Source organism: Dicentrarchus labrax, unplaced genomic scaffold (assembly GCF_905237075.1).
Source record: "Dicentrarchus labrax unplaced genomic scaffold, dlabrax2021, whole genome shotgun sequence".
Classification (NCBI taxonomy): Eukaryota; Metazoa; Chordata; class Actinopteri; family Moronidae; genus Dicentrarchus; species Dicentrarchus labrax.
In genome coordinates this window covers 10,962,713-10,983,834 of record NW_026136701.1, presented here as the reverse complement: position 1 = coordinate 10,983,834, position 21,122 = coordinate 10,962,713, and the positions used below count along the sequence as shown (strand labels likewise).

The 21,122-nt window shown below is 41.4% G+C and overlaps 1 protein-coding gene across 1 annotated transcript in view; it reads left to right on the top strand.

Annotated features, from left to right (window-relative positions):
- Positions 1 to 21,122, top strand: part of dnah9l (dynein, axonemal, heavy polypeptide 9 like) — a 34,283-nt gene that overhangs the window by 10,362 nt on the left and 2,799 nt on the right. The window contains exons 26-82 of the mRNA XM_051406547.1: positions 256 to 480; positions 583 to 801; positions 1,085 to 1,252; positions 1,449 to 1,574; positions 1,668 to 1,775; positions 1,868 to 1,999; positions 2,083 to 2,243; positions 2,516 to 2,672; positions 2,801 to 2,946; positions 3,075 to 3,191; positions 3,285 to 3,423; positions 4,021 to 4,113; positions 4,229 to 4,423; positions 4,780 to 4,857; positions 5,019 to 5,151; positions 5,491 to 5,618; positions 5,776 to 5,924; positions 6,081 to 6,231; positions 6,377 to 6,508; positions 6,638 to 6,811; positions 6,898 to 7,102; positions 7,553 to 7,718; positions 7,832 to 7,934; positions 8,269 to 8,406; positions 8,567 to 8,668; positions 8,927 to 9,088; positions 9,367 to 9,450; positions 9,871 to 9,980; positions 10,126 to 10,288; positions 10,546 to 10,669; positions 11,150 to 11,292; positions 11,409 to 11,570; positions 11,751 to 11,810; positions 11,903 to 12,076; positions 12,187 to 12,333; positions 12,431 to 12,544; positions 12,790 to 12,933; positions 14,394 to 14,576; positions 14,722 to 14,727; positions 15,061 to 15,162; positions 15,550 to 15,684; positions 15,866 to 16,039; positions 16,242 to 16,374; positions 16,489 to 16,591; positions 16,763 to 16,885; positions 16,995 to 17,199; positions 17,476 to 17,640; positions 17,776 to 17,916; positions 18,174 to 18,344; positions 18,454 to 18,576; positions 18,731 to 18,924; positions 19,087 to 19,235; positions 19,574 to 19,701; positions 19,889 to 20,026; positions 20,219 to 20,308; positions 20,641 to 20,832; positions 20,952 to 21,071. Of these exons, the coding sequence (XP_051262507.1) occupies positions 256 to 480; positions 583 to 801; positions 1,085 to 1,252; positions 1,449 to 1,574; positions 1,668 to 1,775; positions 1,868 to 1,999; positions 2,083 to 2,243; positions 2,516 to 2,672; positions 2,801 to 2,946; positions 3,075 to 3,191; positions 3,285 to 3,423; positions 4,021 to 4,113; positions 4,229 to 4,423; positions 4,780 to 4,857; positions 5,019 to 5,151; positions 5,491 to 5,618; positions 5,776 to 5,924; positions 6,081 to 6,231; positions 6,377 to 6,508; positions 6,638 to 6,811; positions 6,898 to 7,102; positions 7,553 to 7,718; positions 7,832 to 7,934; positions 8,269 to 8,406; positions 8,567 to 8,668; positions 8,927 to 9,088; positions 9,367 to 9,450; positions 9,871 to 9,980; positions 10,126 to 10,288; positions 10,546 to 10,669; positions 11,150 to 11,292; positions 11,409 to 11,570; positions 11,751 to 11,810; positions 11,903 to 12,076; positions 12,187 to 12,333; positions 12,431 to 12,544; positions 12,790 to 12,933; positions 14,394 to 14,576; positions 14,722 to 14,727; positions 15,061 to 15,162; positions 15,550 to 15,684; positions 15,866 to 16,039; positions 16,242 to 16,374; positions 16,489 to 16,591; positions 16,763 to 16,885; positions 16,995 to 17,199; positions 17,476 to 17,640; positions 17,776 to 17,916; positions 18,174 to 18,344; positions 18,454 to 18,576; positions 18,731 to 18,924; positions 19,087 to 19,235; positions 19,574 to 19,701; positions 19,889 to 20,026; positions 20,219 to 20,308; positions 20,641 to 20,832; positions 20,952 to 21,071 (8,007 nt within the window). The remainder of the gene's footprint in view (positions 1 to 255; positions 481 to 582; positions 802 to 1,084; positions 1,253 to 1,448; positions 1,575 to 1,667; positions 1,776 to 1,867; positions 2,000 to 2,082; positions 2,244 to 2,515; positions 2,673 to 2,800; positions 2,947 to 3,074; positions 3,192 to 3,284; positions 3,424 to 4,020; positions 4,114 to 4,228; positions 4,424 to 4,779; positions 4,858 to 5,018; positions 5,152 to 5,490; positions 5,619 to 5,775; positions 5,925 to 6,080; positions 6,232 to 6,376; positions 6,509 to 6,637; positions 6,812 to 6,897; positions 7,103 to 7,552; positions 7,719 to 7,831; positions 7,935 to 8,268; positions 8,407 to 8,566; positions 8,669 to 8,926; positions 9,089 to 9,366; positions 9,451 to 9,870; positions 9,981 to 10,125; positions 10,289 to 10,545; positions 10,670 to 11,149; positions 11,293 to 11,408; positions 11,571 to 11,750; positions 11,811 to 11,902; positions 12,077 to 12,186; positions 12,334 to 12,430; positions 12,545 to 12,789; positions 12,934 to 14,393; positions 14,577 to 14,721; positions 14,728 to 15,060; positions 15,163 to 15,549; positions 15,685 to 15,865; positions 16,040 to 16,241; positions 16,375 to 16,488; positions 16,592 to 16,762; positions 16,886 to 16,994; positions 17,200 to 17,475; positions 17,641 to 17,775; positions 17,917 to 18,173; positions 18,345 to 18,453; positions 18,577 to 18,730; positions 18,925 to 19,086; positions 19,236 to 19,573; positions 19,702 to 19,888; positions 20,027 to 20,218; positions 20,309 to 20,640; positions 20,833 to 20,951; positions 21,072 to 21,122) is intronic.

The following is a 21,122-nucleotide window of genomic DNA, read 5'->3' as shown; positions in this document are numbered from 1 at the left end:
TTGCTGATTTACCCAAGCATGTGATATCTAGTTTATTTTGGTAGTTTATTGCTGTTTAACACTGAATCCTGTTTGGTATAGAGCATCTCAGTTTCTAGTGTTGCTTTCGGTCCCTGACATTAAGGAGGCAACTGCCTAAAAAAAAAGGAACAGAAATGTAATCAATGGATATTCATAGTTTAATTTATCTTAGCATACATTAAAGTGGGTTCTTACAGATGATCATGTAAAGCTCCCCCTTTTATTTCTCTTCAGGTTCAGCTGCAGAACATCCTGATGAGTAAGTACGTGGAGTATTTCCAGGCAGAGGTGAGCGGATGGCAGAGGAAGCTAATGGTGGCTGACCTGGTCATCTCTTCCTGGATGTCCGTCCAGAGGACCTGGGCCCACCTCAACAGCATCTTCACCAACAGCCACGACATCCGCTGCCAGCTGGCCAATGATGCAGAGCGCTTCCAGGGAATTCACACTGACTTCCAGGTAACAAATAATACATGAGCCTACAAGCATCCATCTCACCACATTACTATGTTGTGTATCTGCTTCTTTTTCTCAAATTGTACTCCCTTTTCTCTCATCCAGAGTTTGATGACTGCTGTGGTGCAGAACAGTAATGTGGTAGAAGTGACCAACCAGCCTGGCTTCCTGGAGAACCTAGAGACCCTGCAGCAGAGGCTGTCTGTGTGCGAGAAGGCCCTGGCCGAGTACCTGGAGACCAAGAGACTCACATTCCCCAGATTTTATTTTGTCTCTGCCTCAGACCTTCTGGAGATTGTCTCCAAGGGAACACAGCCCAAACAGGTGACATATAACTATTTAATAATGTTTTCCAAGAGAGAACTTATAAAGAGATAGTCAGCACATTGTTGTTATCAGTTCAATATATTCTTCAAACCTTGTCTTAGATTTATGAAGCAGAGAATGTTAATAAAGATAAAGTAGAAATTTGACATTGATTTATAGTTTTCTTTTTTCATTTTGTCAAGTTCCAGTCCAGTCCAAAAGATTATGGTCCGTAAACAACATAACCTTTAAAATAGAAAGGGAACTATATTCTGTGTGTGTTTGTGTATGTGCTTTCCAGGTGACCAGACACTTGCTAAAGCTGTTTGATAACATAGCAGATCTTCGCTTCAAGGACTCTGACAGAGGTGGAAGAGGGGAGGAGGATGGGGAGGCAGTTGCTATAGGGATGTACAGCCGAGAGGCAGAATATGTTCCATTTTCTGAGCCATGTGTCTGTGAAGGACAGGTATTGAAAAATTTAATTGAATGCTGTATCCTTACTTACATTACTTTGGTATACAATAAATAATATGTTTATGAGGTGAAGTATGTGTATATTTGTGTGTACACAGTTACTATGTGTTTAATTGTCATGCCTTTTCCAAGGTTTATAGTTTGTAATTCTATTTTTTGAATTTTGAACATTTTGTTTCTGTCTCCAGGCAGAGTGCTGGTTGAGTGCCTTAGAGAGCACCATGCGCTGTACAGTGCGAAAGGAGATCCAGGAGGCCGTGGCTGCATATGAGGACAAACCACGAGACCAGTGGCTGTTTGACTACCCTGCACAGGTCTCATCATATACAGTCTGTAGAATTACCGGTTTAACTTTATAAAACACTCAACTCATCTGTTGTCTGCCTCTGTTATCTTTCCATCCATAGGTAGGGTTGACTGGCAGTCAGGTGTGGTGGGCCACAGATGTGGGCATTGCCTTCGAGAGGGTGGAGGAAGGATTTGAGACAGCTCTCAAAGACTACAACAGAAAACAGGTAGGGAAGAGCAAGATATTGTCAGGAGGCTGGGTGAACGCACAGGGTTGTTTTTTTTTTTCAGTGATGTTTGCTGAATTCTGTTTTTCTAGATCACACAGCTGAACTCACTGATCCACATGCTGCTCGGAGATTTAACTCCTGGAGACAGACAGAAAATTATGACCGTCTGCACTATTGATGTCCATGCTCGAGATGTGGTCGCCAATCTCATAAGCCAGAAGGTAAGTGAAACATACTATTGTTGAATGAGGCATTATACAAGCAATATGACCTTCTTGCTGGTATTACTCTATGTGTCTCTTAGGTGACAACAGGCCAGGCCTTTGCATGGCTGTCCCAGTTACGCCATCGCTGGGACGATAAAACTAGACACTGTTACGTTAACATCTGTGACGCACAGTTCCAGTTCAGCTATGAATATTTGGGAAACACTAACAGACTGGTCATTACTCCACTCACTGACAGGTACACATGAATGTGTGTGACACCAGTACACGTGCACACAGATTGTACACATTATTAAAAATGTGTAATTGAAAGAAAGAGGGTGAAGACAAACATTAGTAATAGAGGTATGTAACTCCCAAGCAAATGGGTGTAAATGTGTGTTTTGGTCATCTCCTACAAGGGCAAAAAACATAAACATTAAATCTCATGCCACATTATATATCGCACACTTTATTACACATTTTGCTATCACTTTGGTTACTGATGTTTTTCAACCCTACTTCTGTTAGGTGTTACATAACCCTGACCCAGTCCCTCCATTTGACAATGAGTGGTGCCCCTTCAGGCCCAGCTGGCACCGGTAAGACAGAGACTACCAAAGACCTTGGACGCTCCCTGGGCATCATGGTATATGTGTTCAACTGCTCAGAACAGATGGACTACAAGGTAGCACGGACTGTATAGATGTTCTCTGTAGTGTCCATTTGTGTCATAGTTACTCTATTCAAATTGCCACGTACTCACATATTCATTCCAACCAACTTACTCTCTCTGTCTCATCACATTTTCTTCAGTCCATAGGTAACATTTATAAAGGGCTGGCTCAGACAGGGGTGTGGGGATGCTTTGATGAGTTCAACAGGATCTCGGTGGAAGTGTTGTCTGTGGTAGCTGTACAGGTCAAAACTATACAGGATGCTGTACGCAACAAGAAGCAAAGGTAGATGTGGAAATAGTGACATGCGTTATAAACTATACAAATATGTATTTATTAATTCGTCTGCTAATCCAGCCTAAGACTTTTCTACGAACCTATTTAGTAATCTGTAATTGGTGCTGTGTATGTAGGTTTCATTTCCTTGGAGAGGAGATTGAGCTCAAGTCAACCGTGGGGATCTTCATCACTCTGAACCCAGGTTATGCTGGCAGGGCTGAGCTCCCAGAGAACCTCAAGGCTCTGTTCAGGTCTGATTTAATCAGAGAGAAAGAGGAAATTTTGTGCAGGAGTTAACAAATGTCAATGACGATTAATTCACAGCTTGTTTGTTAACTGTTCAGGCCCTGTGCCATGGTGATCCCAGACTTTGAGCTCATCTGTGAGATCATGTTGGTGGCAGAAGGCTTTATAGATGCTCGTCTGTTGGCACGCAAGTTCATCAGCCTGTACACTCTTTGTAAGGAGCTCCTATCCAAACAGGTACACAAAACCACTCACTGCTTAATATACAGAACACTAAATATACTGTAACCTTCTGCCGTTTAAGTATGTGTGTGTACTGTTTAGAAAGCCAATATGAATGTTAAAGGAATGAAAAGCAAGTTCTGTTTTACCAGAACAAGCACTCTTACCAACAGCCATGGGAAATACTGACATATTTAGCAACGCAACACCTATAATGCAATGCTAATGAAGCTACAACATTGTGTTTTACTCATTCATCAGATGCTTGCCTTGTGACTTGTGGCTTACACACCCCTCTTTCTCCACTTAACTCAACTCTTACTATGAGCGCATGGTGAACATATATGAACTAATATGTATCAGGAGCTTCTAAATGCACTCACATTCTTCTTCCACTTGTTTTGGTTTGCTCTGATCATTATGATTGAGCTACTAAAATATTTTTGGGTGGGGCACCCTGATAGTTCACCTGCTAAGGCTGGCGCCCCATGTACCAAAGCTGAGCCCTTGCTGCAGCGGCGATGGGTTCGAGTCCAACCTGTGGCCCTTTGTTGTGAAAAAAAATGTGAGTTGCTTTCATGACTTTGATAGTTAATTCCCTATATCTGTTAGGATCATTACGATTGGGGTTTAAGGGCTATCAAATCGGTCCTGGTTGTGGCCGGATCTCTGAAGAGAGAAGACCGGAGCAGACCTGAAGAACAGGTACGCCTCAATCTGTTGGCACTGATGGATACTGCTATTCACACTGAAGCACCTCACATCAAGTTTATCAAACTGCTTTGGCATTATGACATCCAACCGGTCATTTCATCCCTAGGTGCTGATGCGGGCACTGAGGGATTTCAACCTGCCTAAGATAGTGACCAGTGACGTGCCGATATTCCTCGGGCTGATCAGCGACCTGTTTCCTCAACTGGACGTGCCCCGGAAGAGAGACCCTGAGCTGGAGAACGCTGTTCGCCAGTCAGTCTGTGAACTTCGCCTGCAGCCTGAGGAGAACTTCATACTTAAGGTGCCCCATTTTAATATTATGTCGAAAAGGAAGTGCCCTTATTCTCTGTGAAAAATGAAAACACCTCTATTTAAGTAGAAGTACCAAGGGCTTTTGCTACATATTTTACCTTAAACAAATTGTACACAAATAGTGTCTGAGGATTGTTGATATCTATAAAGATATAACCTTGATGAATAAAACAGTTAATTACAGTGTTTACCGTTTTTTATACTTGAAAATTATAGTTCTGAATTGCAGGTTTGCATGCTTAATTCCTTTGGGAACATGAATGAATACAATATGTGTATGCTTTGTGAGAAAGAATGTAAATAATTTAAATAATCCAGTATGATGCAATGTTTGTGTGTCTACAGGTGACCCAGCTGGAGGAACTACTCGCTGTGAGACACTCTGTGTTCGTCGTAGGTGGACCGGGAACTGGAAAAAGCCAGGTTAACTTTTGTATAACTATCCATCAAACCACATATAAAATAGTATTTGCCCATTTATTTTCAATGCCACTTTCTTTTTTATAAAAGTTGGCTTATAACCATTGCGACAAGACGGGGTGCACAGTGTGTCATAAACTGTATTTATAATGTTCGTTCATCAGATCTTGAAGACTCTACACAGGACCTACGCAAACATGAAGATGAAGACCGTATGGAACGATATCAACCCTAAAGCTGTGACTACAGACGAGTTGTTTGGATACCTGCACCCTGCTACCAGAGAGTGGAAAGATGGTGAGGAGCTTGAGGATTATACAAGGAATTTAAATGGTGATCAAGGGAACCAGTGTTTTCTCCAGATTTTGGGTCGCTGTCAAGCATGAATTATTTTGGTGCCAAGTCCATAATTTATTCCCAAGCCTTTTCCCAGAATTAATTAGAATTTGTTTAAGTACTTTTTCTGGTTCACATTCATGTTGGAATAGTTTTGATATGGAATAATTTGATTCCATTACATGAGTTTGCAGTAGTACAACATTAAACAATATTATGTTCCCCAGTCTGGTCTGGCGCTGGAACAATCTAAAGAAAATGCTATTTATATACCACTGTTTATTTTACTCTTTACTTTAGGTCTGTTCTCCTCTACCATGAGAGAGCTGACCTCAGTGGGCCACGATGGACCTAAATGGATTGTTCTGGATGGGGATATTGACCCCATGTGGATTGAGTCACTCAACACAGTTATGGATGACAATAAGGTCAGAATGTGTCCTTGTTCTCTGTCCTATGTTTCTATTTTTTTAATGCTGGATTTTGTCCTTTATCCAAGTGTAGTTAGGCCAGTCACTTTTTATTTCTGTGTGTATTTGAACTAATGCTAAAGCTCCACAAAACTTGTTCCTCTCCTCTGTCCAGGTTCTGACTCTTGCCAGTAACGAGAGGATCAGTTTGTCTTCGTCCATGCGTCTACTCTTTGAGATCTCTCATCTGAAGGCTGCTACTCCAGCTACTGTGTCCAGGGCAGGGATTCTCTATGTCAACCCACAGGATCTTGGCTGGAGCTCGTAAGAGACACACAAACACACACACACACACACACACACACACACACACACACACACACACACACACAAACACATATGTAAATTCATGGACTTCTGTCTCTTCACGTTTCTGAAATTGCACTTTGTTTAGCAATGCTGTCTTTACTGTATTCCCAGGTATGTGACAAGTTGGATAGACACCCGACATGCCCAATCAGAGCGAGCCAACCTCACCATTCTGTTTGATAAGTATGTGCCGTACTGCCTGGAACAAGTCCGCTGCAACCTGAAAACCATCACTCCCATACCAGAAAACAGCATGGTGCAGGTGAGAACACACCTTGTCACATGTCACATACCTTTTAAATCTCGTCTTCTCAGTGTTATTCAACAAGGTGTTGAATTTCTGTGTGGTGTTTTTGCATGTTGTATTGTCCAGTTGGCTGTTACATTTATATGTTTTGGCCAATCAGACACTGTGCTCCTTGTTGGACTGCCTGCTGACAGAGGACAACACTCCTGCTGACTCCCCCCGAGAACTTTATGAGATCTACTTTGTCTTCGCCTGTGTCTGGGCCTTTGGAGGAGCCCTCTTCCAGGATCATGTGTGTGGTGACATGTTGACAATGTTTTCTTCAAGAGCGAATACTCCAGTGTTTTACATTGTAGATGATCAGACAATTCAGATTATTATATCACATTACAATATTGTGTTTTCCCAACACCCTTTCCAGCTGAATGACTACCGTGCCGAGTTCAGCCGCTGGTGGTCTAAAGAGATGAGAGCGGTGAAGTTTCCTTCCCAGGGCACCGTCTTTGACTATTTCATTGACTCTGAGACTAAAAAGTTTACTCCCTGGAGTGAAAAGATGGTGCCATTTGAGCTAGAGCCTGATATACCCTTACAGGTATGTACTAATGATGTGTGTCGTTGCATACAAAGGCCACATTTTGGACAAGCCTGTTCATTCAGGTTATGCAATGTGCGTTTCAGACTGTGTTGGTCCACACTCCAGAAACCATTTGTCTGACCTACTTTATGGACCTGCTGCTCCAGAGGGGCAAACCTATCATGTTAGTGGGCACCGCCGGAGTGGGCAAGACCATCCTGGTGTCTGATAAAGTCGCCAAGCTGAAGGAGAACTACATGGTGGCTAAAGTCCCCTTCAACTACTACACCACATCAGCCATGCTGCAGCGTAAGAATTACAGGAATGAAAACAAATATTTTGACAGGGAGGTTGGTGCTTACTAAGATAAATACAGTTTCTACACACTGATGGCACAGGTGGGGTTTTGTAAGGTATAGCAGTGCTAGTTATTTCAGAATGTAATGGAAAAGTGTAAAGATCATGCTTTATAGATTTTTAGTTTTTTAATTTTTATTTGGGATTGTTATTGTTATTACTGAACACATTGTGCGAGTAGAGTCCCAGAATCCCAGTACCAAATAAGATCATGACGCTTCCTGTATATTGACATCTTGTTATACCGCACTGCTTTTACCTTTTAATATTTCTTGACTTTCCAAGCATTCATTGCTTGTGTTTTTAATTCTCTTTTCCTGGTCCACACTGCATTTTGAAATCCATATCTCTCCAATTATTGACACATTTTATCTACTCCCTCACGCATTATTTGGACCTCAGGTGTCCTGGAGAAACCACTGGAGAAGAAAGCTGGTCGTAAATTTGCTCCTCCTACTGCTAAGAGACTCATCTACTTCATAGATGACCTCAACATGCCAGAGGTGGATGTTTATGGGACCGTCCAGCCGCACACTCTCATACGCCAACACCTCGACTACAACCACTGGTAGGACTGAGACACAATACATCTCTATGTAAACATACTATGTACTGTGCATTGAATACAGGTTATAATGAATTTAATGGTTACATTGAATCTAAATAGATGCAACCTTTTAGGTATGACAGACAACGACTGGTGCTAAAGGAAATTCATAACTGCCAGTATATCACCTGTATGAACCCAACAGCTGGAAGCTTCTCTATCAACCCCAGACTACAGGTACAGACGTTCATGCTTACAGGCATGAAGCACATACACACACCACCATTGCTCTTTCTCCTACAATTACTTTACTTAATTAGCTCATTAAGCATTTTTACAAAGTCATTTATCAAGGTGCAGATTAACACAGAACTGATTTATTCAGCAGTCAAAGCAAGAAGCAATTAAATGAAAAAAATAAATTATAAACAAGCCAAAAAAACAGAAGTGGAATTGAAGTTAGAATGTCCTAGAAAGCTAATAACTAATGACAACATGAATCTAGTTAATAATTACTTGCTTCCTTCAGAGTTTTAATAGTCATTGTCACATCTTTCATTGCTCCTTTCAGAGGCATTTCTCAGTGTTTGCAGTACATTTCCCCAGTGTCGATGCATTAGCCACCATCTTCTCCAGCATCCTATCAGCTCACTTCCTACAGGGAGGATTCAGCTACGGGGTCTCCCGCTCAGTCGGAACTCTCATCCAGGTACACCCACAGCATCAGTGCAGCATTTGTCTACATTATAACCTGATTTGTCTATCAATTTATCAGCCACTCTATCCATAATAACTCCCATCTGTTTGTCTGTCTCAATATCTGCTCATCCATCTCTACATCTATCTATATTTGTGTTCTGATTATCCAGGCAGCTATCTGTCTGCATCAAAAAATCAGTCAGAACTTCCTCCCTACAGCGATACGCTTCCACTACATTTTCAACCTGCGAGACCTCTCCAACATTTTCCAGGTAACACACATGCAGTGATAAAAAATACAAAACTATATTATGTGAAATAATTGCTGTCTCCTCGGTAATGTACTTTGATGAATGATAATGAGATTCACAGTTAACAGAGGTATGGGTCCATTATCTATAGTTTTCAGTGGAATAATAAGTGGTTGCTGTTTTGTGGGGATGAAGATGTATTAGATAAATTAGTACTTTAACATCAAGCGTGTCTGACTGAATTACATGATTTTTAATTCCATGTATTTTGGTATGTAGGGTATCCTGTTTGCCCTGCCAGAGAGTATCCGTTACCCCATGGACCTGGTTCACCTGTGGCTGCATGAGAGCTCCAGGGTCTACTCTGACAAACTGATGGAAGAAAAAGATGTGGAACTCTTCAATAAAATCCTACTGGACACTGGCAAGAGATATTTTGAGGTAGGAAATAAGGAAGGTACAGTAAGGTGTTTATCTTTAAAATGTTTAGAAATACAATATTAGGCGAGAAATGTCTTTTCTCAATCAATACCCCTTTGAATACAAGAATGTAAAAAAAAAAGATGATGGCTTCTCATGCAGTATGTCATACTGATTCACTGAAAATAATTTGCTGTATTTCTATTTCTGTTTTCTAGGCACTGAAGAGCAGTTAAACTGTGGTATTTCCAGTGTTTGGTTGCCCTTTTCATCTCTCTGTTTCTGCCAATTTTCTCCAGGGAATAGATGAGTCCATCTTTATCCACCAGCCTTTGGTGTACTGTCACTTTGCCCAGGGAGTGGGAGAGCCTCGCTATCACCAGGTTCGACATGTTCATATACACACAAGCTAGTCAGAGCTCTTCCGATCAGGAGTCCATGTTGTTCCTTTTAAAGCATCCATTTATTCTTTATTAACTGTGGTAATAAAATGGGTGAGTTTAATTGTTTTTGACTTTAATCAATTTAGAATGTGGATTATCTGTAGCTCACATATTCAAAGACCTTATGGCACAAATTCTGCTGTCATATTTAATCTGTCAGAACATAAATGAGGATGACTGCACTGCCATTAGCAAACTAATTGCCTTTCTTTCTAGATGGGGTTTGAATTGAAAGTTAATGGACTCAAGTCTTGATAATAACTTAATTTCATTATGTATCTGGAAGTTACCTCATAGATACTTGGACACTGCTGCCCTTACTCAAGAGAGCCAAGTTTGTTTATTTGCCCATCTTGTCAGGCTTCAGACTGGGAGAAACTCCAGAAGACACTGGCTGATGCTCTGGAGCATTATAATGAGCTGCACGCTGTCATGGACCTGGTACTGTTTGAAGAAGCTATCCAGCATGTGTAAGTAACTTAGACACACACACACAGAAATGCATACATTCGAATATATACCATCTGCTAACATGCACAAGGGAAGATTTACACTAATGAGCATGTGTAAACTACAGAGCATACACACACTGTTAATTCTGGTGTTTGTGTTCAGGTGTCGTATCAGTCGTATCCTGGAGGCCCCCTACGGTAACGCCCTGCTGGTTGGGGTTGGGGGCAGTGGGAAGCAGAGTCTGTGTCGGCTGGCTGCCTTCCTCAGCATGCTGGAAGTTTTCCAGATCACTCTGCGTAAAGGCTACAGCATCAGTGACCTCAAGGTAAACATGCATTTACACACGCATGCACAATAGATACAAAATGTCATTCCACTCTTAGACATAACTTGCAGGCAGCCATGGTTCGGTGGGTAGAGCGGTTCAATCCCCCATCTTTCTCTGTCCATGTGCGCCCACTGTGACTACTCTTAGTGTATAGGATGTATGCAAATGTTGTGAAATCACAGTAAAGGCTAAAGCATTAAAAGCTGTCATTTTTATGTATTCTTTGTCCCCATTCTGCAACCCCTCGTCTCCAGAGTGATATAGCAGCGTTGTATATAAAGGTGGGGGTGAAGAACATTGGCACAGTGTTCCTTCATACAGACGCCCAGATTCCTGATGAACGCTTCCTGGTGCTCATCAACGATATGTTGGCCTCAGGTTTGGAAACTGACCTAGAATGAGTGCCTTTTCTTTTGAACAAGTAATTCCTACTTTAGTGTGCAAAAAGCTACTGAAAGTATTTATTTCTTCTAGAGAAAACCAAAGACCTTTTGAGCATGAATTTATTGTGTTAAAGACTTTCAGAGCCAAAATGTATTTGTGAATTATTATATTTTTCATTAATGGGGGAGGTGCATTAATTATGAGGAGAGGTGCATGAATTATGAGGACACTGACTGGAAGAAGCACTTTATACGATGCTATATAAATCAGATTTTAATACATTTTCGATTTTTATATGTTTTGTCTAAATAAACAAATGTATGACCTGTTGAGTAATAGCAGCTAGCATAACAGTACTCTGAGTGTCATTGAGCAATAGATCTGAGATCTGAACACTGTTGAATTCTGTATTCACATTATACTGTAAAGAGGTACAAATATACATTTTGAGTTTGCATCGTGTGTGTTATTTAGGGGATATCCCAGATCTGTTTAGTGATGAAGAAGTGGATATGATTGTGACATCGATCCGGATGGAGCTGAGAGGATTAGGGCTCATAGATACCAGAGACAACTGCTGGAGCTTCTTTATTGAGAGGATACGAAGACAGCTCAAGGTCTGAAATATTATTTATGTCATATTAAAGTGTAACATGATACCTGCTTTATTTAAACCCATTTACAATATCATTGATTGTAAAATATATCTGCCACCACCCTCTTTGTCCTTCAGGTCGTCTTGTGTTTCTCCCCAGTTGGGTTCACATTGCGGACACGTGCACGGAAGTTCCCGGCTCTGGTGAATTGTACAGCCATTAACTGGTTCCACTCCTGGCCTCAGCATGCCCTGCAGTCTGTCAGCTCCACTTTCATAGAGAAGATACCTGGACTAGAGGTGACAGCATGACAACAGATTCACCTACCATTTATATTCACTTACTTTTACATATTAACAACATTCTCTGTCATATCATATATAATATCAACAAACTAAACAATATTTGTATTTAATTCAATATTTTTATTTAGTTTATTAAGAAACATTTAAATCCCTGTGCATGTATATCCCATGCAGCCAAATGTACGGGCATCTATCAGTGAGTTTATCTCCTACGCCCACACCAGTGTCAATGAGGTGAGTTACTGCAAAACACTATGGGTGATAACCACTCCTGCCACCTTCTCTGACGTCATCTCTCGGGTTTCTTGTTTAACCACACCATACAGGTCAGTGTCAAGTACCAGCAGAATGAGAAACACTTTAACTACACCACCCCAAAGAGTTTCCTGGAGTTTATGAAACTGTATGGCAACCTGCTGGGGAAAAAACGCACAGAGCTGACCCAGAAGATGGAACGGTTAGAGAACGGCCTACAGAAACTGCAAACGACTGCCTCACAGGTCAGACCATATACACTACACATTGTCAGTCTACATATTATATTCTCTTAATCTCTTGTGCCAGTTTCATGTTTTTTATATCCCAATCTTTTTCTGACTGTCTCGCTCAGGTAGAAGATCTGAAAGCCAAGCTTGCAGTGCAGGAGGTTGAGCTGTGGCAGAGGAACACAGACATAGAAGCTCTCATAGCAAAAATAGGACAACAGACAGACAAACTTAACCTGGAGAGAGCTGTGGCGGATGCAGAGGAGCAAAAGGTAAGACTATGTGTGTATAGGGCCTTTTGGGGATATAGGAAGAAGGAGCAACAATCCATGAGAGGAGGACTTCACACATCTTTTTTCATTTCTTCAGGTGGCAGCAATCCAAGCTGAAGTTACCAAACAGCAGCAGGAGACTGAGGAGGACCTGGCCAAGGCTGAACCTGCCCTACAGGCAGCCAACACAGCCCTCAATACACTCAACAGGGTAAATCACTTGTGTACACATAAATAGACCTGAATCCTCTCACCACAATTGATTTCTTTTATTTGTTTTATTTAATTTCATTACATTCAGTTTGTTTTATATGTGTGACAATCTTTAGCAGTGCCAATATTAAAAAAAGCATTGCACGGTTGGCTCCATCCCAGCCCACCAAATGAAAATTTTATGTGTGTGTGTGTGTGTGTGTGTGTGTGTGTGTGTGTGTGTGTGTGTGTGTGCTCATCCAGTTGAACCTGACAGAGCTGAGGACATTCCCCAACCCTCCAGCTATTGTCACCAACGTCTCAGCAGCTGTTCTGGTGCTGCTGTCTCCCCAAGGTCGAATCCCCAAAGATCGAAGCTGGAAGGCTTCCAAGATGGTCATGAGCAAGGTGATATTTTGCAGTAGTAAAAATAAGAATAAGAATAAGAATACATTTATATTTATAGTTCTTTTAAAAAGTTCTCAAAGATTTGCATGGTAACAAAAGACAATAACAGAAACGGCAGAGGCAATATCAGTGGAAAAAAACAACTACTATAACAACTGTATAAACTATAAACAGGAGAAGCAATCGAATAAAAAGCAGCAGATGGAGCAATGACAAGAGTATGTTGGTGCAGGAGGTCAGTGAGGTAGGAGGTGGCGAGGTTGTTGAGTGTTTTGTAGCCCGTGGAGGTTTTGAAGGACTGGGATGATTTCTGGTCAGGGAGTGGGTGAGCAGACGGGTGTATTGTAGTGTAATCACCAATAAATTCCCCCAAAACTGCTGAAATAACATTGTGTCACATTTAAAATGACTTGTTGTCATTTTGTTTCTCCTCCCTCGTCTGAGCTGCCAACACGCCTGAGAATTTAATATTTATCATTTTTAATCTGCTTTCCTTATCCTTAATTTCTCTTTGCACATTTGTTATACTGAATGTTTAAGTAGGTCCATATTTTATATTCTGTCTGCTGCTGCTATCCTGGCCTTTAAAGAAATGTATAAATAAACCTGAAAAGGATTAAACATTGTGTATCATTTGACAGCTGCCAAAGCAACATGTAGCTTAGTGTATTTTGGAGTCCAAACAACAAGGCAGTGTTGGATCAGTGTTTATATTTGACCAAAGTCTTAAAACCAGCAGAATAATGTGTGATTTATTTTTATTTTATTTATTTTATTAGATTTTGAGCATTTTAGGTTTAAAAACAGAGAAATAACCCACGTGATCTCATTCCCTCACATTGTGTGGAAAGCCATGCCTCCTCAGTGAATAGTGGAGCACTCCAGTGCTTTAAGATAGTGCCACTGTGCCCCTTTTAGATCCAAAGGTTGTCAGTTTGAATCCTGCTAGGGCAGCACTCAGTAGAGTTGACACACGGTTGCTTCCTAACCTGATGATTGAGGCTGCAAAGCATAGTCCTTCTGATGAGCTCCCTCCCTCTTTCTGTTTTTAACTGTTAGTCACATCACCTTCAGGCTTCACTGCCTTTATCTCACAAACACAAACAAATATATAATAAAATAATAAATAAATATTACACACAACAACAATAAAACACTGATTTGAAGGTGAAAATATGATATCATTCCCTCAACTTGTGAGATTTTTTGTGGAAATCAATGTCTCCCCAGTGGCGCAGTCAATAATTCACCTTCTCTGGCTATACAAAGGACAAGGGTTCAAATCCCCAGGTCCCTAAGTCCTACCTGCCAACAGTGTGGCAAATGCTGGCAATCTGCCTGGACATTGCTGCTTCCGGCTATATTTTTATTTAATTTCCCACTGCAGAATTACTGTGCGTGGAGGTTGTGAGGTGACCCTACTTTATCTATCTAATCCACACAAACAAATGCACATCCAGGTGGATGACTTCCTGCAGGCTCTGGTGAATTTTGACAAAGAGCACATCCCCGAGGCGACAGTGAGATGTGTGAGAGACGAACACCTCAGCGACCCGGAGTTCAACCCTGAGTTTGTACGACAGAAGTCCTCGGCTGCTGCGGGGCTCTGTGCCTGGGTGATCAACATCATACGCTTCCACGAGGTACACACATGTTCACCAGCTGTCATATATATTTATTGTCATCCAAGCTGAGCCAGTGTGTGATATTTTTTACTGTATACCACTGTGGTCTTGTTGTTTGATCTCTTATTTTCTGTTTCCCTAACTGTTGTGCCTCCCTGGATAGATTTTTGTAAGTACAACTCTGATTTGTTGTCTTTCTATTATCGGATTTCAAATGTACAGTGTGTACATGACAATATGTTATGTGATCATACAGATGAAGTGTTTTTATAATCAATTTATTTTCATGTCACATATTTTTTTAGAACTGATGTGAATGTCACTCATAATAGAAAAGGTTACGGTTATGGTGTTGACTGCATGCCTGCAAGAATTACATGCTTAAACCATACATACACTTTTGTATCTAGCTAATTGTACTGTACTGTTTCTAATGGACCCATCAAAATAATGGAATTTTTGTGACAAACTGCTTAATGTGTGTGTTTGTTTGTGTCTGCAGGTATTCCGTGAGGTCGAGATGAAGAGGATGTGTCTGTCTCAAGCCAATGCTGATCTGGCAGAGGCTGCTGAGAAACTAGAGGTCATCAGGAAGAAACTCACTGTAAGTTCAAATCATCATTGCTTTCTTTTTCTTCCTTTCTTTGTCTTCTTTTGGCAAGCGCCTACAGTACATTTTAACAATGTGACTGTCACTAAGGGGCTGCATTTTTTTCATGGGACCTTCTGGTTCTGCATTATTTCACTACTGGTGGCAGTGACTTTTATTGGGGATCTAATCCACTACCACTTCTCCTGGAAGTGTTTTATTAGCTTGTTCAACTACTGGTAATAGTAGACCTTCCTAAGGGCATTATATACAATATGTAGTTTCATTCTATTATTTTAATTTTTATCACATCGTCAGGTCTTTTATAGTTTGTACATAGCAGGAACATCAGTGGCCACAAGTCCTCATATTCTTCGCTGTTCCTCTTCCCGTCTCTCTCAGGAGTTAGACGGTAGCCTGGAAACTCTCACTACAGCATTTGAAAAAGCCACATCAGAGAAACTACGCTTTCAGGAAGAGGTCAACCGCACCAACAAGACAATAGAACTAGCCAATCGGCTGGTCAAAGGACTGGAGGTGGGCTCAGCATCAACCAATGGGAGATCAGTTCAATTTATGTTTCTTAAAGTTGATTTCAGACATTTTGTATTAGTGCAGTATGTTGTATACTGTGCTAATGTCTACTCTTTATACATTATCTACAGTATTGAAATATTGTCTCAGTGTATGTACTGTATACTATATGTGCGTGTTTCAGAGTGAGAATGTGCGCTGGGCCCACTCAGTGGCTCAATACCATGAACAGGAGGAAACTCTCAGTGGGGACGTCCTCCTGACCGCAGCCTTCATCTCCTATGCCGGCTCCTTCTCTAAGAAGTACAGAAGAGAGCTGCTGGACAACCTCTGGATGCCCTTCCTGCGCAGCCAGAAGGTCACAATCTTACAAATGCTTCAATATTTTCACAGAATTATACTACAATGCAAAAGTCAAGTTATAAGGCTATCTTTCACTTTTTCTTTATTTTCCTGCCTCTTTCATTCCCACCGCTGCCTGTTCTTCCAACAGGAGTTTATGTTTAGATTTCCATAATAACATCTTTTATTATTCCTCTCATTAATCGTCTCTCTATCAGATGCCCATCCCTATGACGGAGGGCTTAGATCCAGTGTTGATGCTGACTGATGATGCAATGGTGGCCCAGTGGAACAACGAAGGCTTACCAGGAGACAAAATGTCAACTCAAAATGCAACCATCCTCACTAACTGTGAGCTGTGGCATTAAATATACTGTATAACACCATCACAGGGTCTCTTTCTGTCTCTTTCTGTTGTTTTTGATCAGTAATATCTCCGTGTGGGTCCTTTGTGTATTACTTCAGGTGAGCGCTGGCCTCTCCTCATTGACCCTCAGCTGCAAGGCATCAAGTGGATCAAGAGTCGTTTTGGCAGCAACCTTAAGGTTGTCAGTCTTGGGCAGAGAGGGTGAGCATAGAGATTAAGGCTTTCATTGTGGACCTGAAATGCTACTGTTTATCTGAGGCATTCGTGTATGAATGTATGTACTACAAACATATATATACCACAAACTGTTGTCTGCTACCCTGTGAATGTTCTTTTGTAGTTTACATTTATTAATGTTGAATGTTGTTCCAGCTATGTAGACGTGATAGAGCAGGCTGTAGTGGCAGGAGACACTGTCCTCATAGAGAACCTTGAGGAGACCATTGACCCCGTTATTGACCCTCTGCTGGGACGGCACACCATCAAGAAGGGCAGGTAATATGTAAAATGTGTACTGTACACTGAAAACACCCCTTTATTACCCTTTGTTTTTTGCTCTCTCCTCTTATGCTTTGCGCGTCCTCCCTCTGTACCCCTCTTACAGTTGTATAAAGGTTGGGGACAAGGAGTGTTTCTTCCACCCAGGCTTCAGACTCATCCTCCACACTAAGTTAGCCAATCCTCACTACAAGCCAGAGATTCAAGCCCAGACCACCCTCATCAATTTTACTGTGACCAGGGATGGTCTGGAGGACCAGCTCCTGGCCCAGGTGGTGAATCAGGAAAGACCTGACCTTGAGCACCTCAAGGTGGGGTAAATTAGTTATTAGGATTCTTTTTCCCTCCATGATGTGCCTAATTTGTATTTGTCCACTTGTCTTAAAACATAATGGTCTTGCACCTGTTAACACCGTTATTAACTTTTTTTTCATATTACAATATACTTTGTTATAATACTAGTGGGAGCAAAAAGATTTTAGATTAGATAGCTTTATTGCTTGGGTTCAACTCGGTTTTCCATTATAATATTTAATTAAATCCAACAGTGCTGATCGGGTTTTTGGCTGTTTTTCAACTCCCTGCAGAGTGAACTTACCAAACAGCAGAACATGTTCAAGATTGAGCTGAAGCTTTTGGAGGACGAGCTGCTGACCAGGCTGTCTGCTGCAGAGAGTAACTTCCTGGGTGACAACGTGCTGGTGGAGAAGCTTGAGACCACCAAGCACACTGCTGCTGAGATTGAGATGAAGGTGAATGTGTGTGTTTAGTGGTTGTGAGTTCACTTGTTTCAACATCTTTCATACTCAACAAATTCCTTCCATTTTTCCTCCTGTGCTCCTCCTTTTTTTGTTTTTTTGTCTCCTCCTTCCCGCTTTCCTTCTCAGGTCCTGGAAGCTAAAGTTAATGAGGTTAAGATAAACGAAGCCAGAGAACACTATCGTCCTGTTGCCGTCAGAGCTTCCCTGCTCTACTTCATTATGAATGATCTCAACAAGATCAACCCCATGTACCAGTTCAGCCTCAAGGTAACCAGAAGGGAAAGTTAAGAATAGACTGACAGCCTAGGAACTGATAAATTGAATTAGAAAGAAGCAGACGCTCATATTGACTCTCATATATATTTTAACTCATTATAACTTTTGTAGAAGAATCCCTCTGGTTTATATGCCACAAAACCTAATAAAGGTCACGTGTTCAATATATGACTTAATGTATTGGACATTCATGCACAGTGATCATGACAAACTATTTAATAAACCGAAAGTTTCTCTCTTTTTCTCAGGCCTTTAACGTTGTTTTCCACAAAGCGGTGGCGATGGCAGAGGCGTCTGAGGATGTGAAGAGCAGAGTAAACACGCTCATAGACTGTGTTACCTACTCCACCTTCAACTACATCAGCAGGGGACTCTTTGAGAGAGACAAGCTCACCTTTACTGCACAGCTAGCCTTCCAGGTGTGTATGAGTCACTGTGTTCGAGTGAGAGAGTGAGAGAGAGAGAGAGAGAGAGAGAGAGAGAGAGAGAGAGTGTGTTTCATCCCTGACTTTGCTCTCCTTCTTTAAGTTACTCCTGATGAGTAAGGAGATAGATGTGCGAGAGCTGGACTTCCTGCTACGTTTTAACATTGAGCACAGCTATGTCAGCCCCCTCGACTTTCTTTCCAACACGGCGTGGAGCGCCATCAAGGTGCATGCACACACACCACACACACACACACACACACACACACACACACACACACACACACACACACACACACACACACACACACACACTCTAAGCAGGATTTTTGGTTTTGGTTTTGTTTTTTTACAACCTGCTGTCCCTTCTCTATGCCTAGGTCATGAGTTTCACTGATGAGTTTCGTGGTCTGGATCGGGACATTGAAGGCTCCCCTAAGCGCTGGAAGAAGATGGTGGAGTCAGAGTGTCCAGAGAAAGAGAAGTTTCCTCAGGAGTGGAAAGGGAAAAGCTCCCTGCAGAAACTCATCATGATGAGAGCCCTGAGACCTGACCGCATGACCTATGCTCTTAGGTGAGGAAGGTTTTTCCCTTTTTGTGTTACTCATGTTTTTTATGTATTAACTCTTCCTATCAAAATATATTTGCATGTTACTGGTCTGTCTGGATTATCCACTTCTCTATCACTTTTTTGTAACCCCATATCATTTCTACTCTTCCTATTGGCATATTGTAGGAACTTTGTGGAGGAGAAGCTTGGGGTGAAGTATACAGAGGGCAGAAAGACTGAATTTGCAAAGTCCTTCAGAGAAAGTGGTCCAGCATCACCTATGTTCTTCATCCTCTCCCCCGGAGTGGACCCACTGAAAGATGTGGAATCACTAGGTACCATAAACAGAGTAGCTGCAAACATGCACAGGCTGCATGCACTCACACAAATACATACATTTAATTAATTGTTCCTTGCCTCATGCAAAGTGCAAAGTTTTAGAAAATAGCAACAGTAATGTATAATGCCGATAGCCTGACAACAGAACAATTAATAATAGTTGCAGATGAAATCAGAGAAAAGAAAAGATTTAGGGAGAGAAGTGGGAATAACCTCTTTGAAACCATGAGTGATTATAGAGATAAATGATGGGGGGGAGTGTGACCAGTGAGTATGATGAGTTTAAGTCTACAGCATATAGAAAGACTTAAAATTCAACCCTCTGTGTTCTCAGGAAGGAAGCTGGGTTTCACTATTGACCTTGGGAAGCTTCACAACGTGTCCTTGGGCCAGGGCCAGGAAGCAGTGGCTGAGGTTGCCATGGAAAAGGCTGCCAAGGAGGGTCACTGGGTTATATTGCAGGTCTGATTAGAAGAGAGATTGGTTTACACTGAATATTTGGATAAACAGAAGAATAGAATAGTTTATAAACTATGAATAAGATGTTTGTTCACAGGAGAAGTGTTACTGAAACTGTAAATACTTACTACTAATACTAATATTTACTGTACTCCATTTGGATTGTGTGTTTTCATTCACCTCCCTGTAGAACATCCACCTGGTTGGTCGCTGGCTGGGTTCACTTGAGAAGCTCCTGGAGCGCTGCTGTGAAGGCAGTCATCCAGACTACAGAGTGTTTATGAGCGCTGAACCAGCACCAACACCACAGGAGCACATTATCCCACAGGTAGAGATGCAGCATACATGCAGGAAGGTCATCTTAATGCATCACGCATACACATGTAATGAATGTAGGCTCCAAGGTATGTTTCCTGGTGCCATGTTGCATTACTGCTGCAATGTACACTATAGTTACTCACTTGTTAAGTTATTGCACTAAATACAGATGTGAATATTTTATCTTATATGTTTTATTCAGGGCATTATGGAAAACGCTATCAAGATCACCAATGAACCTCCTACAGGCATGCTTGCAAATTTGCATGCTGCTCTGGATAACTTTGATCAGGTCAGTGTCTACTAACTACTTTGTGCTCATATACCACAAAAACATTACTTGGCTAGAATTCTTAAAACAAGCATAGAAATCTAGCCACTGAAAGACTGTAATGCGCCCTAAAACTCTAAAAAAAAAAAAACAAATAAATTATGTAAATGTGTGTTATTATGTGTAAATGAAATCTTACAATAAGACATAATTTCTTCAAACAGCATAAATATAAAAACAAGTGTCTTTGTCTTAAAGCATCAGAAGCATCCTTATTTTTTAGCATTTTTTATTAAAACAATGAAAAATGAATACTAACCAATACATGTATTTATTTATTGGTTTCTTTCTAGGACATTCTGGACCAGTGCAGTCGTGAGCAGGAGTTTAAGACCATCCTCTTCTCTCTGTGTTACTTCCACGCCTGTGTGGCAGAGAGGAGGAAGTTTGGACCCCAGGGTTGGAACAGAAAGTACCCCTTCAACACCGGAGACCTGACAATATCAGTTAACGTCCTGTACAACTACCTGGAGGCTAATGCGCAGGTGGGATGTGTTGTTGGTGTTATAAGTGGATGAGAGGGTGCATAACAACATGATAAGGATGATTTGAGATGATTATGATTGTATTGGCAGTGCTTTTCATAATGATTATGATGATGAAGGTGCCGTGGGAGGACCTGAGGTATCTGTTTGGAGAGATCATGTATGGAGGACACATCACTGATGACTGGGACAGACGGCTCTGCAGAACATACCTGGAAGAATACATGCAGCCCAACCAGGTTTGTTCATGGAGGAAGACAAATGTGAATGTAATCCTCAGTAGTATGGCT